Consider the following 25050-nt stretch of genomic DNA (forward strand, 5'->3'; position numbering starts at 1 on the left):
TAAAAAAGAATGAAGGAGATTTATATGTACTGACATATAAGATATCCTGGTGACAAAATAAGTTTCAGAATTAGTATCTGTTGTATTATGTTTTCATAATAAAAAAATGAAAAGTGATAATATATCAGATGCAATGAGAAACATTTAGAAGATTATAGGACAAATTCTTAATAGAGATTATATCTGGGGAGATGGGACACAGAGAAACATTCATTTTTAAATTATATATAAAACTTTTATAACTATGATACATTATTTTTATAAGCATATATATGTAATATATGTTTTTGTGTGTGTGTATGTGTATACAAGTGTGTGTGAGATGGTTGATTCAACTTAAATGGATATACATACATACACCCACATATGTATATATACATATATATACTATATATATAGTATATATATATGTATATAAATTAAAAATAAAATAAAAGGGACAGGAAGGAGTGTCCCTATTTATTGTTCTTTTCAGCCTATAGCCTGACTTCTCTCGAGACAGTGCCTGATTCCCTTAGGCCCATCCTCTCCCAGCACCTGGCCCTCCCATCCCATCCCACTCCCAGTACCTGTGTCTTGGTTGATGCTAAAGGCTGCAAGGTCGGTGCCAGCCCGCAGGAAGTACTGGAGCTCCCCGTCCAAGCCACTATCCTCATCATGGGCAGCCACTGCCACCACTGAGGTTCCCGAGGGGCTGTTCTCCCGCACCTGGCCCTGGTACACAAAGGAGGCAAAGCGGGGAGGGTGGAGGTTCTCGTTCACATCCAGGACGATCACCTCCACGCGGCAGAGGCTCCTTCGGGCCAGGGTCCTCCCACTGTCACTGGCCCACAGGCTCAGGTTATAGCCAGCCCTCCTCTCAAAGTCCAGCTCTTTCTCCAGACTGAGTGCCCCCGTCATGAGATTCACGTGGAAGGTCCCATGGGCATCATCCAATAGGACATATCGTACTTCTCCCGCAGGGCCCAGGTCAGGATCAGAGGCATCTAGAAATGTTAGAATGGTCCCTGGCGGCAGATCCTCTGGGACCTTAAGCCTGCGAAGTTCTGTAATGCACTGGGGAGAGTTGTCATTGGCATCTTCCAATGTGACTATCAGGTCGGTGACAGAGAAGAGCTGGTGACCCTTCCTGGGCTGGTCCCTGGCCTCCACCTTGAGTATATATTGAGGTTCTGATTCCCGGTCCAGGGGTCCTGTGACAACCAGTTCCCCAGTGAGGGGATGGAGGGAGAACTTCTCTGTGGGGCTTAGCAGGGTGTAGCGAACCCTCCCATTGTCCTCCGAGTCAGCATCTTTTGCTTTCAGCTCTGCAACTGTGGTTCCCACTTCTGTGTCCTCTGAGATGGTTACCTGGTACCCACCAGGAGGAAATCTGGGTGCATTATCGTTCCAGTCTTCCACATTCACCGTCAGCAGCTTCCAGGAGGACTTCTGGGGAGTGCCCAGGTCACACACCGTTACGTTGAGGGTGTAGAACCTGGTGGCTTCATAGTCCAAGGGGGCAGCTACAGCAAGCAGCCCTGTTTCCAGCTCAATGTCAAAGCAGCCATCTTCGTTGCCATCTGCAATCACATAGACCAGTTTGCCGTTAAAGCCAGCATCAGGGTCGGTGGCTGCCAGGTGGGCCAGGGGCGTGTTGAGAGGAGCACGCTCGAGGACGTCAATGGACTGTGGGACGTGGTCCTCAAACTGAGGGGTATGATGATTGATCTGATATGCGCTTAAGGAAGTGAAATCCTCGTCAGTGGACTGCTGATTCTGAAGGCCAACAGAGTGCAGGATGGTCTTTGTGAAATGTGTCAATACCCCCGTTTTATCACACTTTACAGGGACCTCAGAATGAGGATCCTTCACTACAGTAACATTCAAAGTCATGGGCGAGGCATAGTTTTTCCCATCTGAGGCTGTAATTTTCAGGGAATAGTTGATGGGTTGACTAGTAGTATGGTTCCTAAAAGGGCGTTTGAGGGATATCACTCCAGAGAAGTGATTTAGATGAAAATAGTCTGGTTCGTTGCCTGACACAATCTCATATCTTAGGTTCTGAAGCTCATCCACATCTATAGCTGACACGGTCATTACTGATTTTCCTACTGGCCAGTCTTCATGGATAGACCCAGTGCAATTGACTTCCTCAAACATAGGCTTGTTGTCATTCAAGTTCTTGAGCCTAAGGGAAACAGACACTTCTTTTTCCTGGCGAAATGGGGATCCCCAATCTGATGCCCATACCTGGAAGGTGTAAATTCTGTTCATGAGCTCATAGTCCATGGGTTTGGAGGTGGAGATGATCCCCAGGTAAGGGTCGATAGAAAAGGGCACAGAGTTTGGGCGAGCGATGGAGTAGGTGACATATCCATTCTCTCCATGATCCTGGTCTGTGGCCGTAACAGTCAAAATGCTGGTGCCTGGAGGGATGTTCTCATCAAAGGTGCCATAGTAGGAGGACTTGCTGAACATGGGGGCATGATTGTTACAGTCCATGATGTCAATGACCACAGTGGTGGAGGCCAGGCCCAGTGAGGTTCTGATGTGTAGCTGGTACTGAGCTCGGTCATGGAAGTCCATGAGCTTCGTGGTGGTGATCAGCCCCGTGCGAGCATTCAGTTTAAACGCTGCACTCTCTGAGGATGGCTTTAGCACATACTTCAGGTTGGGGAAGGCGTGGGTTACTTTCACCATCACCACACGGCTACCAGGAGGGGAAAACTCACTAAGCTGCACTCTGTAAACAGCCTTCTCAAATTTGAGGGAAGCCAGTTTGGAAGGAGGTAGGTGAAAGCCCCTGATCTGGGAATAAGAAGAAGGTCTGCTCCCACCCCTGGCCCGCAGGCTGAGGTTGAATCCATGAGGGTGTTCCATCCAGTTGATGTCTCTGACGGAAACCAAACTGAACTCACTGCTCCAGGCGTAAGACTTGATGGCCTTGAAGTTCTTTCCAGGGTCACCACCAACAATTTCCAGCGAGTCCACGTCACCACCTGAGCTCTCTGCATCTACCACCACCGTGGCGTAGGTGGCATCGCCACTGCTCTCTGGTGTAGCCAAGACCACTGAGGCAATGGCCGGGAGCTTCCTGAGGGCAGGCTCCACATGGATGACCAGTGCTGCCAAGTTGCCAAATCCGTTGCCCTCTGAGATCTTCCGCATGCGGTCCACAGCCAGCACCTGCAGCTCATACTTCCCTCGCCAGGTGACGTTGAGCTTCCCAGCCAAGGTGACCACTCCGCTGGTGGGATGGATGGCAAACATCTCCGACCTTGTGTTAAAGGTGTAATAGAACTCGGCGTTCTGGCCCAGGTCGGCATCTGTCGCGCTCACCTTGCAGATGGGGCTCTTGAGGGGCATGTCCTCAGAGATGGTGACTCGGTATGAAGGCGGGGAGAAGAGGGGCTTCAGGTCATTCTGGTCCAGGATGTGGACCACCACGCGGGTCAGAGCTTCTAACTCCGAGGTCTTCTCCGTGGCTTGGATGATGAGGGTGTAGCTGTCTCGCACCTCCCTGTTCAGAAGGGCTGTGTTGCTACTCTTTGTCCTTATTCTCAGAAAGCAGAAGTTGCCTACCATGTACTCCTCTGTTTTAAACACGTTGGCCACATCTCCAGAGATAATCCGGTACCTCACTGCCCACTGGGGGTCTGTGAGATAGATGCCCATTTTCTCAGAGCTTTCCACATAGGTCTTGGGAGCAGAGTTTTCATAGATGGTCACATTATAAAGGGGGTGTGTGAAGCGCCAGGCTGAGGAGATGATCCCTTCTAGGGGTTTCTCACAAGTTGTACAATGAAGCAAGAAAATGGCAAACCCCAACAAGGCAATAATCATGATGGAAAACCTCCCGAAACCCTGGGCAGAAAAAGAAAGGGTACAAGTTAGCAAAGAAATGGTTCCTACTGCCGTGGTTCTTAACTGGGGTGGTTAAGATATTTGGCAATGTCTGAAGGTATTTTTGGCTACCCCAGCTTGTGTGCAGGAGGTGCTACTGGCATTTAGTAGATAGAGGACGGGGATGCTGCTAAACATCCTACAATGCACGGGACAGATCCCCACAGCAAAGTCATTAGGGCTGAGATTGCGAAACCTTGTGTTTGAAGAATAACAGACTAGTTTAAGTGCTTTCTGAAGGGCATCCGGCAGATACAACACTGTCCTTACCACTTTCCTCCTTTTCCCAAAACCTTCAATGTCTCCCCAGTGATGGTGAAATCATTCTGACCAGGTACCCAAGCTTAGCAGTCTGGCCCTAAGTACTTCTGACAAGACCCCTCCATCAGGGCTCAGCTCCAGTTGAACTGAGCTGTGTCTGCATACGTAGGGGCTGCAGAAAAGGAAAGGGACCACGATCACAGGCCCGGCATCAGGCTGCTAGGCTGTCAGGCCTGGCTCCACCACTTACTAACTGGGTGACTTTCTAGGCAGGCCATTTCACCTCTGTGAGACTCGGCTTCCTCTTCTGTAGAATAGGAATAAGGATATTAACTACCTCATTGGACTGTTGTGAAAATTAAGTGAAATAACAAAGGTAAATGACCTAGCATAGTGCCTGGCACATAGTAAGTTTTAATGTAATATTAGCTATTATTAGTCATAGGAATCTAAGTTTCATAAAGCGAAGGGACCTGCCCAGGGCCTTACAGCTAGATAGAAACGAAGCAAGAATTAGACCTGGAGCTCCTTGCATCACAGGCCAGGGCTGCTACCCCATCCCAGGCTTACCTCCACCTATCCCACCACAAGTCCCTTTGGACAGAGCCTGATTCTGACTCATCTTGTAACCCTGAACAGAGAAAACCCCTCCCTTACTGGAATGTCAGAGCTGAAATGGACCTGAGAGATGATGGAGCTCAGATCCCCCTTCTCATGCATAGATAGGGAAATAGAGCCCCAGGTGGGGGAGGGGTCTTGCCCCAAGTCCCAAGGTGGGTGGCCAGGTAGGAACCAACCCCTGGAGATTGTTGAACTAACCGTGAGTGAACGCTTCACCCTCTCCCTTGCCGCTTCCCGAATGCCTCATCCCTGAACTCCAGCCTGGGTCAAAATGTGAGACTCATCAGAGCCGAGGATGGGGAGGAGGACCGGGTAGGGCAGAGTTCGGTTGCCAAACCGGGTCTTCTAGAAGCAATGTGTGAGGCTGCGTACACCAGGCTGGTGGCCGGCCTGCCCTTGGGAGTCTTGACTCCGTGGAGTTCATGGCTACCAGCCAGATGTGCCGAGCATTCTTGGAGGAAACAGGCAAAACTTGTTTTTCCAGTTGCCTTGGTCTTCAAAGGCAAGGAAGAGTTAAACTTCCAGGCAAGGGGGAAAGGGAGAGGCTTGGATCCTTGTCTTTCCAGAGTCCTGAGAGAACCAAATGCAGGTTCTTTAAGACCTCGTGGGTTGCATCTCAACATGGGAAGGAGGGTGGAGGCAGAAATGGAAAAGCCAACCTAACTTGGCCTCTGAAAGCCTGTGACAGAAAAGAATTTGAATAGGCCTCCTCCTTCCAGCCTCCCTACCACCATCCCTCGCTTGAGATCCTGTTGGCGGCGCCCTAAACCCAGCACCCCAGAAGAGAGGGGGCAGGATGGAGGTAGATTCTATGCTTAGGGTCCTAAAGCCAGGGACAGAAAAAGATGCTGTCTACTCCCCACCCTTCCTGCCCCCTTGCTGTCACCCCTTGCTTGCCACCACAGCCCATGAAGGACCCGGCCACAGGCAAAAGCCACACTCACCCATCCCTGACAATCCGCTGCAAGCACGAGGACACCCCTGAATCATTTGGACCCCACCCCTTCCCCCAGGATGGCATTGCTTTTGAAGTTGAAGACCCAGGGGGGAAATGAGTGCTTACCCCGGTCCCAGGTCCACACTCACTCCTTGGCCCGGCGAGCCCAGGGTGCGTGCAGCCTCCCAGCGCTGCCTGCCCTGATTTGGGGAAAGCTTCCTGTTCACCAGGTCAGCACCTGTGGAGGGCAGGTCCCAACAAGACACTCCGCTCAGCAGCTGCAGGGGCGCCTTGAGAGCCGGAGTCCTTAAGATGAGCTGTAGGGAAGGGAGCAGGGATGGGGTCTCCCTCGGGGGCAATAAGATGCCAAAGGGGGTGCACCCTTGTGTAGGGGTTTGGTGCCCATGGCTGTGTTCAAGCCGTGGGACCCACAGACCTGGTGAGTGGTTTGCTGGGGGAAGGGCCTGTGTCTGATATTTGTTTCTGGCACCACACCTGGGCAGGTGAACAGGCTTACAGGGTGCAGGGGCATATGGGCTCCCTGGGCTACCCTCCCACCTCATACCACCTAGGACCACTATTTTGAAACATCTTGTGAAAACATAGATCAGTTCTTATCACTTCCCTGCTTAAAATTTTCCAGTGGCTTCCCACAGCATTTAGATGAAAATCTGAACTTGTTATCATGGCCTGGAAGGCTCCCCACCATCTGGGCCCTGCCTGTATCTCCAGTGATACCTCCCACCACTCTCCCCATTGTTCACCAAGCTGCAGCCATAAGGGCCTTCTTTCTCCTCTACAAACGTACTAAACTGGGATCTGCCTCAGGGCCTTTGCACTTGCTGTTTCCCTCTATTTAAGATTCTCCCATGGCTAGCTTCTTGTTATTATCCAGTTCTCACCTCTGATGTCACTGCCTAACCCCCAGTTTGATGTAGCCTCCTTCCTAAAGCCCTTCTTTATCACATCACCCCATTTTCTCCATGGCACTTGTCACCTCCCAATATGTTCTTATTTATTTGTTTACTGTCTCCTGCCCTAGATGCTAGGCTCCATGAAGACAGGAGCTTTTTGATCTTATTCATGCACGAATTCCCAGTGCCTAGATGAGTGCCTGGTACATAACAGAGCTCAATAAATACTAATTGAAAAATGAAAGGATCTGGACTTAGGGAAAGCAATGACAAAGTGAAAGCTGAAAGAACCTTTAGCGATCATTCCTTCCTTTTTGATGCTGGAAAATAAAGTCCCCAAAAAAGAAAGGGACTTGCCCAAAGTCACAGGGTGAGAACCAGAGCCAGGTTCTTTCCTCCCAACCATGCTGCCAGAAAGAGAAACTGTGTTCACCTGTAAATCCAACTGTTTGGGTTCGAGCCCAACTCCACCACTTGCTAACTGTATAACCTTGGGGAATTTAACCTCTCTGAACCTCAGTTTCCTCATCTGTAAGATGGGGCTATTAACAGTACTTCTTTCCTGGGGTTTTATGAAGATGAAATACGATCGTGTACATTAATATGCTTAGCATTGGTGCCTGGCCCATAGAAAAGCACTCAATAAATATTAGTCTCAAAGCCAACGCAGAATCAAAGCCTGAGATTGGGGTGAGGGTGAGGTAGACTGAACCTCCTGGAGAAGGCCCAGCTTGCGCCCCAGTGGAGCAGGAATCCGCTGGTCCCTGGTCAAGTCTAAGCTTGCTGGCCCAGCCGCAGGCTCTGCTGGGAAGCTGCGAGCAGGCGCTTGTCTGGGGTGGGGCCTCATGCTCTTGGCTCCCCAGACTCAGAGAGAAATCTGCATGTGGGTGAATGTGCACATTTGCAAGAAAGCACACACACACACACACGCACACACACACACTTAGGAGGCAATTTTGAATAATTGTGTGTGGGTACGCTAATTGTGTGCGCCTGCTTGGCAGAATGCATGCTGTGTGAATAAATAAACTGGTAGCTGTGGGGCTTGTGTGTACACGGGTGTGAGCAAGTGCAGGTGTGGGGTTTCGTGAATGGACCCTTTTAGGACATATGTGTGAATCAAACTCTGTCTCCATGTAACTCCCAACCCCATTTCATGCATGGGGAAGGCAGCAGAAGGTGGTTCACAGGACAAAGCTTCTGGCTGTGTGACTTTGGGCAAGTGGCTTACCTTCTCTGATTCTAAGTTTCCTGACTTCATAATACCATTTTGAGAATGAAATGAGTTAATGTACATAAATGCTGAACGTGACGTGTGACACAATTTTTGAAAAATATTACGAAGTACTATTACTTTTCAGCAGCCAGCTCAGACTATTGATTGTTGAGTTTGTGGGTAATGAAAACTCTCAGATGTCTTTTCACATCATCCCCAATCAGTTCTTGTGCAGGCTGATCTTCTGCAACTAAATGACGTAGGATTTTAATGAGACTGTGATTTCATTTCTCCCTGTGTTTCACTCACTGCCCCAGCATCCCAGAATCTTAATTCTAACGTTCAGAAACTTGGTGGTTGTAACATCTATGTCTTTATCCGAGTCATTGATAAAAGTCTGAACACAACTGGCAGGATAAGTGCTCTGAGATCCATCCTCATTTTCTTGGTTAGTGATCTCAAGTGCAATTCTGGAACGACTCATCTCATAACGTGGAGAGCTCCCCGTCACTGGGGGAATCCAAGCAGTGGCCACCCAAGAAGGATATGCTACTCTAGCGGGATAGGTGCCCTTGGGGGAAACAAGGAGAGCTCTAAAGCCCTTTCCATCTTATACTGGTAGGTTCTTCGGCTTGTGCAGGCCTATGGGATTGCCTCTGGCTGTGGATCAGGAAAATCATTCGCGATGCCTATTCAGTGGTCAGTGTAGTAAGCTGACCTGGCTCTCAGGAGACCTAGGTCTAAAGTCACTTATTCCCGTGACTGGTCAAATCAGTCTCCTAAGCCCTCTGGACCTCCTTCTTCATCTGTAAATGATGTGTGTATGTTGGGGGAAGGGGCGGGAATGGATCTGTGATTTCAGACCCCTCTGTTGCTTTCAGGGGCAGAATCTCTTTTTTCCTGATGAAATTGTACTTGGAAACACAGCCTCTAAACAGATAAAAGCAGAGCCGCACTATTGAAGCAGGGCTCGAGGCCTAGGACCCTGCCCCCAGGTTTGTCCCTCACTCCCTTGGGAAGCACAGGATTGAAAAACTGGACTAAGAGCCCCTCCAGATCTGATAAGTGGGGGCTCTGCTATGCTAACATCCTGTGTCCTGCCTACATGTTCTAAGCGGTGTGGTTGGGTGCTCTGTGATTCTAATGCTCTGTGACCTGTATCCGTAATGGTCCATGAGCAGTGGCTCAGGCATTTTAGTTCTAGGAGCCTGTGACACTGTTGGTAATTCTATCCCTTCCACGGGGAAGCAGATGTACTTGAAGGAATTCAAAGCCAAATCAAACTTCCGCTAAAGAAGCTCCTACCAAATTTGTTCAAAATGCCAGGCTTTGTTTCTTTCTTTCTTTTTTTTTTTAATTTATTTTTGGCTGTGTTGGGTCTTCATTGCACCCGCGGGCTTTCTCTAGTTGCGGCGAGCAGGGGCTACTCTTCGTTGCGGTGCACGGGCTTCTCATCGCAGTGGCTTTTCTTGTTGCGGAGCACGGGCTCTAGGCACGCAGTCTTCAGTAGTTGCAGCATGCGGGCTCAGTAGCTGTGGCACACGGGCTTAGTTGCTCCACGGCATATGGATCTTCCTGGACCAGGGATTGAACCCATGTCCCCTGCATCGGCAGGTGGATTCTTAACCACTGTGCCACCAGGGAAGTCCCCAGGCTTTGTTTCTGACGATGAAATTCCTCCCATCACCCAGGCACAGATCAGCAATGACATTCTCCCTCATGGCCCAGCAGCTTCCCTTTTCTTAGGCATGACACAGACATTAACTAATAGCCACAGCATACTCCTAGGAAACGCATCTGTCCTTTTACTCCCATTTCTCAGGTAAGACAAACTGAGGTTTGCCTGGCACACCCAAGGCCACCCAGAAGGGGGCGGCTGTACTGATAACAGAGAGCCGGATTTCCTGAAGCTGGGTGCTCTGGATTTCCTAGACTGAGGGGAGAAGCAAAGAGGGAAGATATTTTTCAAAGTTTGGAGAGTCTTTCCTGAAAGAAGGAGTCACTGGATTCATCCCTCTGGATTGGAGAATGTCCATACTCTCCCCCCAAAATCTGAATGTGAATTTACAAAGGATTTGGGTGCCCTCAGCATTTATTTTCTGACCTCCCACCCCCATCCCCCATCTCTGTCCCAGGCATCCAGTGTTAGGGCTGGCTCCTATGGCTCTCAAGAAAGAATCGTAAATATATTCTGTTTATGACAAAGGCTGGGAAGTGGGGGGAGGGTGGGACCGGGGAGCAGGAATTAGGAGGGGTTGTGCCTTTGAGCCAGATTAAAACTGTAAGTGAAAGAATGTTGACATTCCAGGTACCTGCTTGTTAGGAAGTCTTTAGCTACTGAAATAATTTTTCTACTTAGTCTTTGGGAGCCATGGAAAGTTTCAGAGAAGAGGCAGGACCAGAGCAGAACTATATGCTAGGAAGAGTAATCTAACATCAGATCAAAAGGGGAATTTTCACATTCAAGATTCCCACTCTAGTGTGGACTGGGCTTGAACACCACCAGCTCTATTGGTTTAAGCCAACTGGAATTCAGGAATTGGTAGGAGGGACTGATTTACTTCTAAGAAACTTGGATGAACACTTGAGTCATGTGCTAGTTTGTAGGCAGCCGCTGCTGGGTCCTCGTGTAACGTAAACAAATCAAAGAACTGGGTACGAGCAGGAAAAGGACCAGAGGCTTGAGCCCTGGATGGGCCATGTGACCTTGGGAAGGCCACAGAACTTCTTCTGAGCCTCAATTTACCTGTCTGTAAAATGGAGATAATAATAGCTGCTTCTACCTACTTCCCAGGGCTGGAGGAAAGACAGATAATACGGTAGGAGAAAGCATAGGGAGGAAAGACGCAGAGTAATACCTTATTAGGACCAATAATGGCTTGGTAAAAGGCAGCTGGAACCACCAGCGGACTGAGAGGCAGTCTCAGGAGAGCTGCTTGTAAAAGCAAGGCCTACCCGAGACTGGAATTAAGGGGAAGAGAAACGACTGAAAAGGAAGTTCTCGCCTAGCGCATGGGTGAAAGGGAGGTGGGACTTGGGGTCCCCTTTTTTATCAGTATTCTGGTTATTATTATTGATGACAAAAATTATACTGTCTTACATCTGGATGGTAATCTGTATGTTTTCAAAACACATCTGCATGCATTTTCTCACTTGGTCTTTGGGGAGAAGACCCATTATTGGGTAGAATTAATAGTAAGAAAGTGGTCTCTAGAGTCGGATACACCTGCTTTCAAATCCTACTCAACAGCGGTGTGACCTTGGGCAGTTATTTAACCTCTCTGGTCCCAGAAAAAGGGGAAATGAGAGTAGCAGCTATCTCATGGAACTGCTGAGAAGGCTGCAAGGGTCAATGCATGGTACATTCCCAGCACAGGAAACACTCAGTGCCAGCTATTGTATCAACCTCATCCTTATTGTGGCACTTATTATCACTCTCATTTTGTAAATGAGAAACTGAAGCTCAGATAATTGGAAGGCTCTTGCCTGGGTTTACCCATCTAGTAGGTGGTGGATTCAAGTACTGACCCAGAACAGGAATCCATATTCCAAGAAGAGAGACTCAGAGGGGGCTGGAGTGGCTGGGGCTGATTCTCTAGAGCAGCACTCTCCATCAGAACTTTCTACAGTGATGGAAATGTTCTATGTCTGAGCTGTCCAGTGTGGGAGCCATTAGCCCATATATTCATCTTTATACCAATGTTGTCCTTAAATATAATTTCTAATTTTTTTCATGGAGGAAGGGGCCCACAAAAGCTAAAGTGACTAGGGCCCTTGAAAGTCAGAATGTGACCCTGGGGAGATAGACATTTGAAGGAAACACAGGGCTTCCAGGCACCTGGGCTTTAAGGAAAAAAAGAGACAAAGTGGGAGATGATGAGAAAGTGTTTTGTTATTGGACTTCCTCTGCCAAAGTCATTTATTCAGTCGCTCACTCAATACTTCCTTTTTGAGGGCCTACCCTGTGAGGGCATTCTAGAACAGAGAATAGGACAGGTGAGGTCCCTGCTCTTGTGGGGATTGGATTCTAGTGGCAGAGAGAGGGCGATGATAAATTTAAAAATATACACTATCATCGGGTGATGAAAAGTGATATGAAGGAAAATCATGCAAGGCAAGGTTAGAGAGTGATGGAGGGGGCGCTGTTTTTAAAAGGGTGGTCAGGGAAATCCTACGTGACAAGGTGACATTTGAGCAGAGGGAGGGCCACAAAGCCATCTTGAGAAAGAGTTCCAGGCAGAAGAAACAGGCAGTGCAAAGGCCCTGGGGCAGGAGCAAGGAGACCGCAGACAGACTAGAGGGAGCAAAGAGAGAGGGGTACCTGCAAGATCAGGGAGGTGGCCCAGGGCAATTCAGCCCAAAGAAAAGACCTGTAGTGAGGTGGGATCCCATCACAGGATTTACATGATGGTTCTGTAAGGAGCAGAAGGAGGGAGGGTCGTGCTGTTGGACATAAAATCTTAGAGCCCTTCAAGACCATCCCCTGTGGCCAAGGGGTGGTGTGCAAGCTGTCCAGCTGCAATTAGTTTTGTTGGGCCTATAATACATTGTTTTGTTGTTTGATGGTTTTCTACTTAATTACTTAACATATAAACATTGGGAAGCTTCACCCAAAAATCTAGATTCCAACTTCTGTTTACCAAAGTGGAGGGCACTGTCTGTGTCCACCCATGGCATGGTTGGCTGGAGTTGAGTGGTGGCTGCCCCCTTTAGATGGGGCCTGGGCTCTCTAATCCCACCTCCCCAAGCTCTCCCGGATGTGGAGGCCATTTCAGCTACCGTTTATCTCCAAGGTAGTTTTCTAATAGAAGAGACACATATCTGTACCTACACCTCTTTCCAAACTGTGAAGAAAATACAATCCAGGATGGCCTCCTGTTCACACACTGGGCCTGCTTCAGCCCTGAGGCTCCTGCCAGCTGTAGACATTTGAGTTTGGAGCCCCTGACACTCACTGAGCCCCAGAGAGAGCAAGGGATCTCTTCGTCTTGGGGTTGCCTTATATGGGTCCATGAGCTTTGCATCTGGAGCTGTAAACTCCCTAAATCAGAGGGCATCCCAGGATCAGAGGGCTTGGACGGAGGGCGAATCCTGCCCCACTTCTTCCAGGGCTCTCTGTCCAGAGAGGTTTGTAAGAGCAAAACCAGCTCTAGTTCAGCAGGGCATTGAACCTATTTATCATTTAGAAGCTCTGGAAACAAAGCAAGAGGAACAGAGCACCTCCTCTAAGTTCTGCGTTTGTGCCTTGGGATCCATCAGGGCACAGTGTGAACTCAGCCCTATGGGAAGGCCAGGGGGAACCCTGGAGTCTCTCCTCCTGGTGGGGCAGCCTCTGGCCAGGCAGGGACCAGGAGGCCTCCTGTATGGGAGGAGGCTGCCCGGAAGGCCTGGGTTTGGGGGTGGCTCTCTGCAAGCCTGGAAGGTTGTGTTCTGAAGTCAAGAGATAGACTCCCCCCGGAGGACCGGAATGCTCCTTTCAGAGGGCAGAACAGATTGCAGAGGCCAGAATGTCCCTGCTGCGTGGACTTCATCCGGCGGGGTCCTTCCTCTTCTGCGTTCCTTGAAACTCTTTGATCCAATGAAATCCTGTGTCTTTCCAGGAACTATGAATGAGTTTTCAGACATCTAGACATCAAGTTCCAACAGGATGACTTGGATCTCTGAGCCTCTGTTTTCCTCATCTTTAAAAGAGAGATACTAACTGAACCCACCTCAGATAGTTCTGAAGGTTCGACTAGATGATTCATATCAAGCAGTTAACACAGTGCATGATACCTAGCAACCGCTAAATAAATATTGGCTGTTACTTAAAAACGATCGTTATCATTATGGAAACTGGACTGAAACCCAGCTGCTGCCCTGAGCCCCGTGCCCATTCATTCCCACCTTCACCTTCTGAGGCATCCCTGTGAAGTTCCCAAGTCTCCCTAGGGCACAGTTTACAAACTGCTAGGAGTCTAATCTCCATTTTCTAGAGATTGGAAAACTATGCCCCAAGAAGGGAAGTCCCATAGTGCCATGTACTAAGTCACATCACACGTTGGTGGCGCACCTGGAACCAGAACCCGGTCTCCCCATCCTGGGCGCTTTGCACTGGCCAAGAGGCTCCCTGCAACCCGGCTCCTCTCCCAACCTGGGGCTCCTCAGGAACCCACACAGGCAGGGTCTCCTACCCAGGAGAGTGCAGGGGAAGGAGCCAGCCTTCGGGGTCAGACCTGCCCCCCCATCCTGCCTGTGCTTTCGTCTGGGGGCCTGGCTTCCTCTCTCCGAGCCTCCGTTTCCCCATTTGTGAAATGGGGCTGGCAGTGGTTACCTACTTGGAGGATTCAATGAGCTTATGCATGCAAAGCATTTAGCACTCCTTTGGTGCCGAGGGGCCTTGGTAATATATCAGAGGGCCCGGGAGGGGATCAAGCCGGAGGCCCCTGAGCAAACGCCCTCATTTCATGGGGCCTCCACTTGTCCATCTGGGAACTGGGACTAGTCCCTGCTCTCCTGCCTTCCTGGGTAACCCTCCACTGAGCTGTTGTCAAATGATGCTCTGAAGAAGGTGACATTTGGGGAATAGGAAATGTTTACAGAGGCACAGGCCCTGGTCATAGCTGATGTTTACTGAACATTTACTATGCGCCAGGCCCTGTGGTATGTGCTTGGCAGGCATTATCACTTTTAAGCTGGTTTACAGCAACCCTGTAATTATCTTCATTTTGCAGAAGGGATAAATGAGACTCAGAGAGGTTACCTAAGCTCCAAGTTCACACAGCTAGTTTGCGGCCAAAGCAGGATTAAAACTCAGATAACCTGGGTGTCTAACAGTTCCCTGGGCTGCCCCACGCCGGTGCCCACAGCCTGGAAAGAGCTCTTGGGAGGGGGAGAGTTTTATGATCCTTTCCCCACACCAGGGATCATATAGCCGTATGTCCTCTCCCACCAGCAAACACAGATTCTCAGCAAAGCCTTCATCCCCAGTTCCATCATTTTCCCTCTGGCTGAACCCAGCCCAGCAGTGCTGTCTGTCTGTCCAAGTCCAATCCTCTCTGAGCAGAACAGCTTAGGACAAAGCTGGCAAGTAGGTAGGCCTTGCTTGGCAGGTGAGGAGCTGGTTCTAGCAGTGGGGCAAGACAGGCAGCTCCCTCCGCTGTTGGCGGTCCTGCTGTGGAGCTGGCTGAACCTGAACTGTAGGGCCAGAGGCAAGAGAGGGGTTAGGGATGATTTGGGAGCATCAAGGTGCATACTAATGAGATGCAAATGAACCTCTGCGGGGACTCCAGCTCAAGCCCAGAGTCCCACATTCAAGCCCCCTGGGCTGTGTCCACACCGGTTCCTCTTACCCATGGTAACTCTGTGCTCCACCCAGCCACTGGTGGACACGGAACTCAGCAGAACTGCTGGGCCTGCTGTGCTCTCATCAGACAGGGCTGGCCATTGAATTGAACCAGGGGCTACATCTTGGGAATTCCCGAAGCGGGTGGGTGTAGGGGTTACAAATACATAGTCCAAGCTCCACCCCAAATCTACTGAATCAAAATCCTTAGGGGTGGGGCTCAGGAATAGATGTTTAACAAGCTCCCGGGGTGACTGGTGTTTGGGATCCACTGAAGGTGGTAATCGCTTTCTTTAGGATCCTGTGTCCTACCATGCCTTGTTGCAAAGTTGATATTGCATATGTGGCCTTCTCGTGGCCCTGGTGGAGAGAGGCGGGTGGGGAAGTTAGGAAAAGACTGAAATCTCCATGACTCTTTTAGGCTAGACAAGTGCTTCTCAAATGTCAGTGTGTTAAAAATCACAGCCTCATTCTTAAGAAGTTTGATTTCATAAGGCTGTGGTAGAACTCGGAGGGCATGTTTTCTCCTGTAGATGGGGAACACTGGCTCCCGGGCAAAGCAGCCACAAGGTTATCTCTAAAGTCAAACAGAAGAGCAGATAGGAGAGGGAAACAACAGATCTGATTCCTGCCTGGAAGTCCCTGAGTCTGCAAATGTCTCCACTCATTAGCATGTCAAACCCCAGAGACAACTGTTTACCTTCTTGCGGACAGGTCTGTCCCAGATAGAGACACAATGTTGTGAACATTGTGAACAATGTTCGCCTTGCAATGAATAGAACTGAACTGAAAATCAAAGGGTTCCAGCCACACACACATACCTCAAGGGCCCAATAATTCCACTCTTAGGCATTTACACAGCGGAAGTGTGTACATATGTTCATGAAAGATTCACACGAGAATGTTCAGAGCAGCACTGTTTATAATAGCCCTCTGTTGGAAATAGCCTGAATGTCCATCAAGAGCAGATGGCTAAGTAAATTGTGGCTTGGTCATATAGTGGAATACTATACATCAAAGAAAATGAAAGTATTGCTCTAGGCAACAACAGAGATGAATCCCCCTCACATAATGTGGGGTGAAAACTGCTATATACAAAAGAGTACATACTGTGCTATTCCAACTATATAAAACTTTAAAACAGGCAAAACTCATCTATGGATTACATTAGGATAAAGTTACCCTTGGGCAGGGGAAGAGGGGTGGTTAGTAACTGGAAGGGGCACAAAGAAGGTTTCTGGAATGGTGGTAAAGTTCTGTTTCTTTATCTGGGAGCTGGTCAGTTTCTGGAAAGTTCATTGAGCCTGCACACTTAGGATTTGTGCATTTTTCTGTATGCATATTATACTTAATTTAAAAGTTTTCTAAAAGTACTAGTAAAGGACTTCAAAGAAGACTTTCAATAAAAGGAAAAGGATTTAAATAATAAAAGGGAACTCCAGGTGACTTCTGACTGTGGCAAATTGCATGGGATTTCATGGCTATGGGATCGTGGACTCTTCCTGTCCCAGGAACCAGAAAGGAGACAATTCTCAGAACCCAAGAGCTCGGGCGTCATGCCAGGTCCTACGACGGCTGTGGAAAACCGATGCCTCAGCAGTTCCTGTCCCCACCCCCCCATGGCCCGCCCTCCCCAGAACCGCAAGGACAATGGCAGCCCATTTTGCACTGGATTCCCACGTTCAGCTGAGTTCGCATTCATTGGGGCTTGCTTCATGCAGCATTTTTCCGTCCTCAGAGCAGTTTTCTGGCCCATTTTCTTTTTTGATCCCCTCAAAGACCCTAAATGTAGAGCAAGAAGTATTTCCACTTTATAGATGGGAAAGTTGAGGCCCCGAGATGGGGGTCAAAAGGCTTGTCCAAAGCTAGCAAGGGCTAGCAAGCGGCCCAGCCAGGACTCAAACACAAGGCTTCAGATACCAAATCCAACACTCCCTTGGCTACACCGCAGATGGTCTCTTCCCAGTAATAGCAATGCTGATTATAGCACCTATCAGTTAGTGAGCACTTTCCCTGGGGATGTCTCAGGGCCTTCAATAACCCAAGGAGGTAGGTACTATCATATCATTTCCATTTTAACAAATGAAAAAACTGAAAAGTCAGAAAGTCCAAGTGCCTTGTCCGAGGTCAATGCCTAGTAAGTGTGGAGCATGGATTGGAAGAAATGGTCAGATCTGAGTTGAGTCAAAGGTCTGAACCACTAGTCCAGTGGTTCCCAAACCCAGTTGGACCTCACCTGGAGTTTCCTTAGAGCTTGTAAAAATACACATTCCCTGGCTCCACCGCCAGACCACACATTCCAATGATGTCGACTCAGGATGGGGCTGAGAAAGCTGTATTTTTAAAAACAGCCCTAGGCATTTGGGATGCTCAGCTCTAAACTAGGCTGCCACTGAAATAAGACAGTAAAAGCAAGATAATTTAAAGGTAAAGCTTAACTCAGCAACTTCCAGATTAACACACTGAATCTCTCTAATAATTAGAGTCCTCCTAACAATGGTACACAACCCCTCCAGAAGGTATTTGAGAACAGCCCGACTGGCTGGATAATAGCTATGCTTAGGGTGGGGGGCAGTGACTGACAAGGGGCATCTGGAGGTTGTGTGAAGGGCACTGGTGCTGGTGATGTCTGCTTTTCGCTCTGGTTCCTGGTTTGCCACCGTTGGCGTTCACTTTGTAAAAATTCATCAAGCTATAACTTACAGTTGATACGCCCTCTTTCTGAATGTTTACAAAAAGGAAAAAACAAAAGTCAGGCCAACCATCTGTCAGAGACACCGTGTAAAGAGCAATCTTTACACAGAGTAGAGATTTATACAAGAAATCCAATAGAGTTCTTCTAATTACATGCTTCCAAGAGCTTGAGATTCTAGGATTCGAATTTTCCAAGATGCTGTGATTCTCTGAGTCCATTCCCAAGACTTCAGGAAGCCCCCAAATCTGTAATAGTAGCTAACATTTAGTGAGCTCTTGGCATGTGCTGACTGCTGTGCTAAGAGCTTAAGAGCTTCGTATGGATCCATTCACAGAAGCTCTGTGAGGTATTGATAGATAACATTATCCAGCCCACAACCCTCAGAGAGGTGAAATGATGTGCCCAAGCTCACAGAGCTGGAAAGCGGCAAAGCCAGGACCAGATCTCCAGCACCCTGGCTCCAGAGCTGGTGTGCCCAACCGTGGTGCCATACTGGTATCAAGGTCTGCCGCTTCCCAAGGCTAAGTGTCTAAGCATCTCAGTGATGCATTTTGTGCCGTCTAGCCTTGCATTTGCTGGGAGGACCCAGAGGGAAGGGGATGCTGCCGGGACAGACAGCAGCTCTGACCTGGGACACGTGAGCACATGTGGGCCAACAGGCACATACATGCTGACGTTACCCCACAGCTGGCATGTACAATCCTGCTCAGCTGGCACCGAGGCCAACTGCTGTGGGTACTGGAGCTGAACGGGAACTTGGAACTGGAGAGTTCTCTGTTGTGGGCTCCCTGCCCTCAGCCAGAAGATGGGCAGCTGCCATTTACCTGCCATTCCAGGTCACCTTGCAGTGACCCACAAGTCTCAGGAATGGAGAAAGGCGGGCAGGGAAGGTATTTGTCTCTTCTGCAGGCTCCTAACTGGAAAATGCTTACGGCATCACCTCATTCAGGAGGTAGTTTGTCAATCAGTGGGTAGTGGTGGACAGTCGGGCACTGTGATTGGCCAAGGGGGAGACAACAAGATATCATCACCTTCTGCTCTGACCCCTCCTTAAATTCTGGCTCCACCAAGACACTCTTTGAATTAAACTTCTTTAACGTGGTCCTCCAATATTTACAAAACAAAAACCATGCCCCTATGATGATTCCCTGAAATCCTAACGTTTTAAAGACGTATATTGAAATATTTTCAGATGCAAATATGAGATTTGTTTCAAAATAATCTGATCTGGGAAGAGTTGGTGGAGGTATAGGGGAAACGTAATTATTGAAGCTGAGTGATTTTTTTTTAATACTCTTCTGCTTCCTTTTGGTATTTCTATAATTTCTCATTAATAAAAAATTATACATAAATTATATATATATCTATTTTTTAAAAGTCATACTCCTTGGCCTGGCACACATGGCCTTCAGTGACCTGACCCCATCCTGCCTTTCAGGGCACATCTCCAAATGTTCCCCACCCAGCTGATAGTTTTCTGCACACACATGCCATTTTCTTTTAACTGCTATGCTTTTGCGTATGCTACTTTTTCTTTCTGAATTGCCTTTCCCACTTTTCTTTCCTTTTTTAAGCCTCGTTCAGTCTTCAAAACTGATGTTCAGTCTCAGATTCTCCTAGAAGCCTTCCTCCACCAACTTCATAACTGGGCTATCTATGTATGGCTCCTCGGGCCCCACTGCTAGCCCCAGTTTGCCTCCATTTTACCACCTACCTCGGGGTATTGAACCACCCACTTAGCTGCCTTTACCAGCTGTGAGTTTCTGGGGGCCTGACACATCGTAAGTGCTAAGTGTCTATTGAACTAAGATCTGTTGAGAAAACAGAAGCTGTGCAACTGAAAGGAAGCGGCTTAGCTTTTCTGAGTCTCTACTCACATCCACACTGAAAACAACAAGAACAGCAACAAAAAGAAGTGGTAGAGAATCATGATTGCGGGCCTGCAGGGAGGTTGTGCAGAGTAGAAGAGAAGGTATATGTGACACAGTCTAACCTGGTGACAGGCACATCGAGGGGCTCAGTACATCAGAGGTCTCTTTTCAACCTTTAAATCCCATGTTCAGGGCTGCACATTGACCCAGGACACCACTGCAGACTGGCTACTGACTTTAGGCAAATAATTCCAAATCTATGATTCCATCTGTAAAATGGAACCAGTAATTCTTGAAGGGAGACTTCAGGGAACTCCTGAGCACCTTCCACTTGTACAGTTGCAGATTCTTGCTGACTCTCTGGCAATAGTGAGGGAATGGTGTGCAGGTGTGTGTGTGTGTGTGTGTGTGTGTGTGTGTGTGTGTGTTGGTAGGTGTTGGGGGAGGGGTCTGATTGATGAGGTCTATGTCCCCTGTCCCCTGAAAGGCATCTTACAGTTTAGGGATCAATCTTGTTGTTGATCCCAAATTGCCTCCAGGGGGTATGGGGGCCATTCATTGGCCTCTGAGGCTGACCACCCACACAGGGAGCAGGACTCTGTCCTGAGCTGGGCGAGGCAAAGACAGGAAAAGGAAGGTGAAAAGATCTGCCTTGTGGCCCTGCTTTCCCCACTCACTTGCTGTGTGACCGCAGCCAAGTTATCAGCCTTCTCTAAGTAGACCTCCGTGTCTCTACCTGTCTGATTCAATGATCTCTAGCGACCCTTCCACTCTTATCTATGATGGGGTTGGACTAATGCTTAGTTCCTCTGAGCGACAGTTCTCATCTGTGAATTAGAAGTGAAGCTTCATTCATTCTCTCAACATATATGCAGTGAGTTTCTTTTACGTGCCAGGTGCTGTGCTAGACACGGGCTCCAGAGCAGAGAGCAGCACTTAGTAGGAGAGACCATATCAAACAAAATATACGCAAATAACTAATAATTACAATTGTGATCTGTCTTAGGAAGGAACACTTCAGGGTGCCGTGAGATGATCTCCACCCCAGGGGAAGTGGAGAAGAGGCACATAATCGATGACTGTGACCAGCATAAACAAGGCCCTGGCACTACATGCATTATCTCATTTAATTTTCACATCAATCTCTGAGAAAGGAACTATCATTCACCCCATTTTTTCAAATGAGGAGACTGAGGTTTAAAGGAATTGAGGCCCAGGTCATACAACCGATAGTATGCAGGATTTGGACCCACACTCTTCATTTTAAACCTGTCTGGAAACCCCTATTGTAAATGTAAGCATTTAGTTCCATTAGTCATAGGAACAGCAACACTGAGCTTCTGAGTTAGCTCAGCTTGTGCTGGGGACCCAGGAAGCACGGGAAGCTTTCAGGGGCTCAGCGCACACATTACTGAAGGAACCCAAAAGCCAGGGCGCATCCGGCAGGTACAGGAAGGTCCCCACCTATGCCACCCCATCGTCCCTAGCACACACTAGTTTCCACTAAGGCTGCCCCACGTTCTCGCGTACTTGGCGAGAACAAGAAGGAAAACCGCCAGGCCGAGGTGAGTTCATTGATACTCAGGGAAGAGTGTGCAGGTAGCAGAGGGTGGTGGCCCAGCTCACAGAGGCCTGGGGCAGGGGGGCCTGGCAGCCCCTCCCAGTGGAAAGCACAGGCACAGCTGACATGTAGGGGCTGAAGAGTGTCAGTGTCTTTCTGGGTCTGGTTCTCTGAGTCCTTAAGGAGACCACTAAGGGTCATGGAAACAGGGGAGTTCTAGGGAAACCTTGACTCCCTCCAGTTCCTCCCCACTTTACAGATGAGGAAACTGAGACCCAGGGAGCTTGTGGCTGACGGGGCCTCACTGTTTCGCTCCACCACCCTGGCCAACTCATGGACTCAGCCCCTTCCTGCCAGAAGTGTAACCTGTGCTCCGTGGAGAGCCCTGGGGCGAACCCGATCTTGCCTCTTCCTGCACCAGGGTGTTGAGTTCCGCAGCTTCCTCACCTGCAAAATGCAATCATTCCTGCTCTGCCTACCCAGCAGCCTTGTTGGGGTCAATCGATTAAGAATGGATCTTACAGGGAACTGTATTCGGTGCTCTGTAATGACCTATATGGGAACGAAGTCTAGAAGAGAGTGGATATATGTATATGTATGGCTGATTCACTTTGCTGTACAGCAGAAACTAACACAACATTGTAAATCAACTATACTCCAATAAAAAAATTAATTAAAAAAAAAGAACAGATCTTAACAATAATCCAACCACCATTATTGAAAATGTAGGGAAATAGGTAGGCCCAGAGCAGTATGAAACTCTTTCAGGCCACGCCGCCTTTGAGTTACAGGGACGTGAATAATGAAATTCTCTTTTCCCCCTGCCTGCTTTGAAAACCCAACATTTTCAAATAACCGTGTATACTCAGCCCCATCCCTAAACACAGGAAGCATCCAATGGGTATCAGCTGTAATAAAAACTGTTAGTTGGTTCTGCATGGAGGGCACTGCTCACCTGCCCGGGCTCAGCACCCGCACCTTAAAAGGAGCTGAAGGATTGGAAATGCTGCGTTCTGAGCCTGCTTCTCTACCTCCCTGCTCTCCTGAGCCCAGGCCTTGCCTCTGAGTGCTGTGCACCTGGGGACAGAGGCAGACTTTCTGAGCCCTTAGCCAACCTCAGCATGGCCTGCTGCTTCCCACACTGGGGCCAATAGCACCCGCGCCCACCCCCCCAAGTGGAGGGCTGAACTCTGGCCTGGTGGCTCTGTTCAGCGTTCCACTCCAGCTCTCCTTCCCCCACAGATAGGCGTCAGATTCCTGCTTCCCCCAAGAGCTGCACCCATTCCCCACACCCACCGCAGTGCTGCCCTTGGCCTCTGAGACTCGCCGCCTTTCGCAGCCCTTGGAGACAGTGAGCACCCCCATCCGACAGCCAGGAAAGCTGAGGTTCTAATCCGGGTGCCTCTAAAGAGTCGCACGAGAGTCACCCTCCCGCCCTCCCTCCCCCTCACCAGGTGGCTTTGTCTGTTTTAGGGACCCCGTGCCTCCTGGACACACGGGAGAACTCAGCAACTCTCGGTTCCCTGGCCCCAGCCCTTCCTCCTAAAATCAAGGAGGAAATTGTCTCCACATCCCCTTGAAGGCTCAGCCCCAGAGAGCCCGAGCAGGGGATTTCATTCTTCCAAGAAAAGGAGCCCAACTTTCCATACATGCAAATGTGACCTGGCTTCTCCCGAAGATCAAAGCCCTAGCCTTGTCCATTCCTGGGCCCCAATCCCCAGCCCCCAGGCTCAGGCTGGCTTCATTCAGTGTACCTAGGTGACCAGGACCCAGGTGTCCTTGTCCTACCCCTGCCGTGCCTGCCCCAGCCGTCTCCTGGTTCTGTCACCACCTTCCAGTAGCCCCCGCTCAGGGACCAGAATGGATGAACTTTGCAACTCCCACCCCCTAACTTCCCATCCTCCAGCAGTTCTTACCTGTGCCCTTCAGGTGGGGGAGGGTGCCCCGGGGTGGGCTGCTGGTCTGGAGCCCCTTTCACAAGCCCCAGGCTGACAAGCTCGGGAGGGAGGTGCAGAGTCTCAGAGCAGGAAGGCTCACACTCGAAGAGGCTGCTGAGAAAGTTGGAGTAGGTGTGTCCCAGCCCAGGAGGAGGAGGAGGAAAAAGGAGGTGGGAGAATTGAGGCGGATCATCCCCTCCTGCCAGCTCTGGAGTGGAGGGAGGGAGCCAACTGGGTTGTGGCCCAGAACTCACGGTGGGGAATCAAGTTATGGAAAATGACGGCTGGAGAGTTGCTGAGAAATCGGGCCCATCTCCACCTCCCTTCTCGGTTTTACAGAGGGATAAACTGAGGCCCTGGACAGGTTGTACTTGCCTGAGGACACAAAGAGACCATGAGGCACTGGGAAGGGACACAGGTCGCTCAGCTCTCCGGCCAGTGTTCTCTCATCTCTCCTCCCCACACTGCAGATCTGGATGAACGACCACAGTCACCCCTCCCCGCAAGGTCTGGTTAATAACTCGCTACCTCATGAGGTTGTTATGAGGATTAAATGAGATAACAGTTGAGGGAAGGCACTTGGCAGAGAAAGTCCCCTGTAAAAGGTAATTCTTCTTCTCATTGTTATTAGCTGTGCCTTCCTCAGTAAGTGACTTAACCTCTCTGAGCTCTGGTTTCCCCAGCTGTGAAATGGGGGTAACAGGAATCCCTACTTCATAAGGTTGTGCAGAATCGTGAGACAGATAATGTGTGTAAAGTGCAAAGCACAGTGCCTGGCATCTCTTTTCCAGGTACTGTACTGGACACTGGTGACATAGAGGTAAATGAAATAGTTCCTGCCCCACAGAGCTGAAAATGGCTCTGTTACCATCCTGTTCATTCCCCCCACTCTCCCCCGGCCCCCAGATTTACAACCCCTCTGCAGCTTCCCTGGCAAATAAATGAGTCTTTGCTTGCATACCTCTAATTACAGGGAGCTCACTACCTCTTCCAGCAGTCAGTTCTGACTCAGCAATTCTACCTGATGTTCAGCTGAGTAGCAGCCCTTGAACCTGGTTAATAAACAAGAAGTCTACATATCTTTATTATTACTATTATTATAACTATATGACTCAAGACAAATGATGTCAGTTTGCTATCTCTATTTCCTCTTTTGTTAAATGGGCTCAAAACTGCTGGGGCCACTCAGAACAGAACTATTTCCTCTGCCATGCGACAAAACCTAAGGCCTGATTCTCTGGCTAGGACTTGGTTTTCTAAAAGTTCAGTCTGGACCCTATGGCTAAGTGGAACCATTAAGGTTCTGGTCTTGTTTATGGAGGAGTAATGAGGCGCTTGGTGGTTTCCCAGCCCTCAGGAGATATCCATTCATGGAGTGGCTGCAGCCACTGTGGGCCATGCCCTCAGGGACCTGTCACCGGGGTCAGGGATGACCACAGGTGTCAAGCAGCTTCCACGTGTTGCCCAAGACATCTAGAGGGGCCCCCTAACAGGAAGAGTCACCCAGGTGTTCCCTCCTACAAGTTGCATGAGAGGCCTAGGGGTTTACAGCATGAGGGGGACTGCTGTGATCAACGCCAATGGGAAGGCTAACCTGGGCAATTATCCACTTGGCTGATTGCCACCCAAGTCTCCGAGTCTGGGCCGATTAGGCATTAACCCGAGGAAGGTGGCTGTGCGGCCCCTTTGGCTAGTCATGTGTGACTGCCTTCCTTTGGGCTCCCCATCCTGGCCAAGGCTGGCCTCCAGCCTGTCCAGTGCAGGGATGTCTGCAGCCTGGGGATAAGGGAGCAACGAGGATTGGGATAGATCGCAGAACCGCAGAACG

The 25050-nt window shown here is 49.3% G+C and overlaps 1 protein-coding gene across 9 annotated transcripts in view; it reads right to left on the reverse strand.

The window, feature by feature from the left end:
* FAT2 (FAT atypical cadherin 2) overlaps positions 1-23366 on the reverse strand; it is an 87465-nt gene extending 64099 nt beyond the window's left edge. For 7 of the 9 annotated variants that reach the window (XR_016392820.1, XM_089909580.1, XM_089909579.1 and 4 more), the window contains exons 1-2: positions 23202-23366; positions 570-3846 (exon numbers count right to left, since the gene is read on the reverse strand). Coding sequence is in view for 8 of the 9 variants with exons in the window: in XM_089909580.1 (XP_089765706.1) it covers positions 570-3825 (3256 nt within the window). In the remaining variant the exon portion in view is untranslated. Of the gene's footprint in view, positions 1-569; positions 3847-5830; positions 5943-18677; positions 18846-23201 lie in introns of those variants that run through there. The other 2 variants (XM_089909578.1, XM_089909577.1) reach the window with 2 other exon arrangements.
* Between the last annotated feature and the right edge of the window lie 1684 nt (positions 23367-25050).

This window comes from Delphinapterus leucas, chromosome 3 (genome assembly GCF_059928025.1).
Source record: "Delphinapterus leucas isolate spDelLeu-1000000601 "Yukka" chromosome 3, BTC_Dleu_Yukka2, whole genome shotgun sequence".
Lineage (NCBI taxonomy): Eukaryota > Metazoa > Chordata > Mammalia > Artiodactyla > Monodontidae > Delphinapterus > Delphinapterus leucas.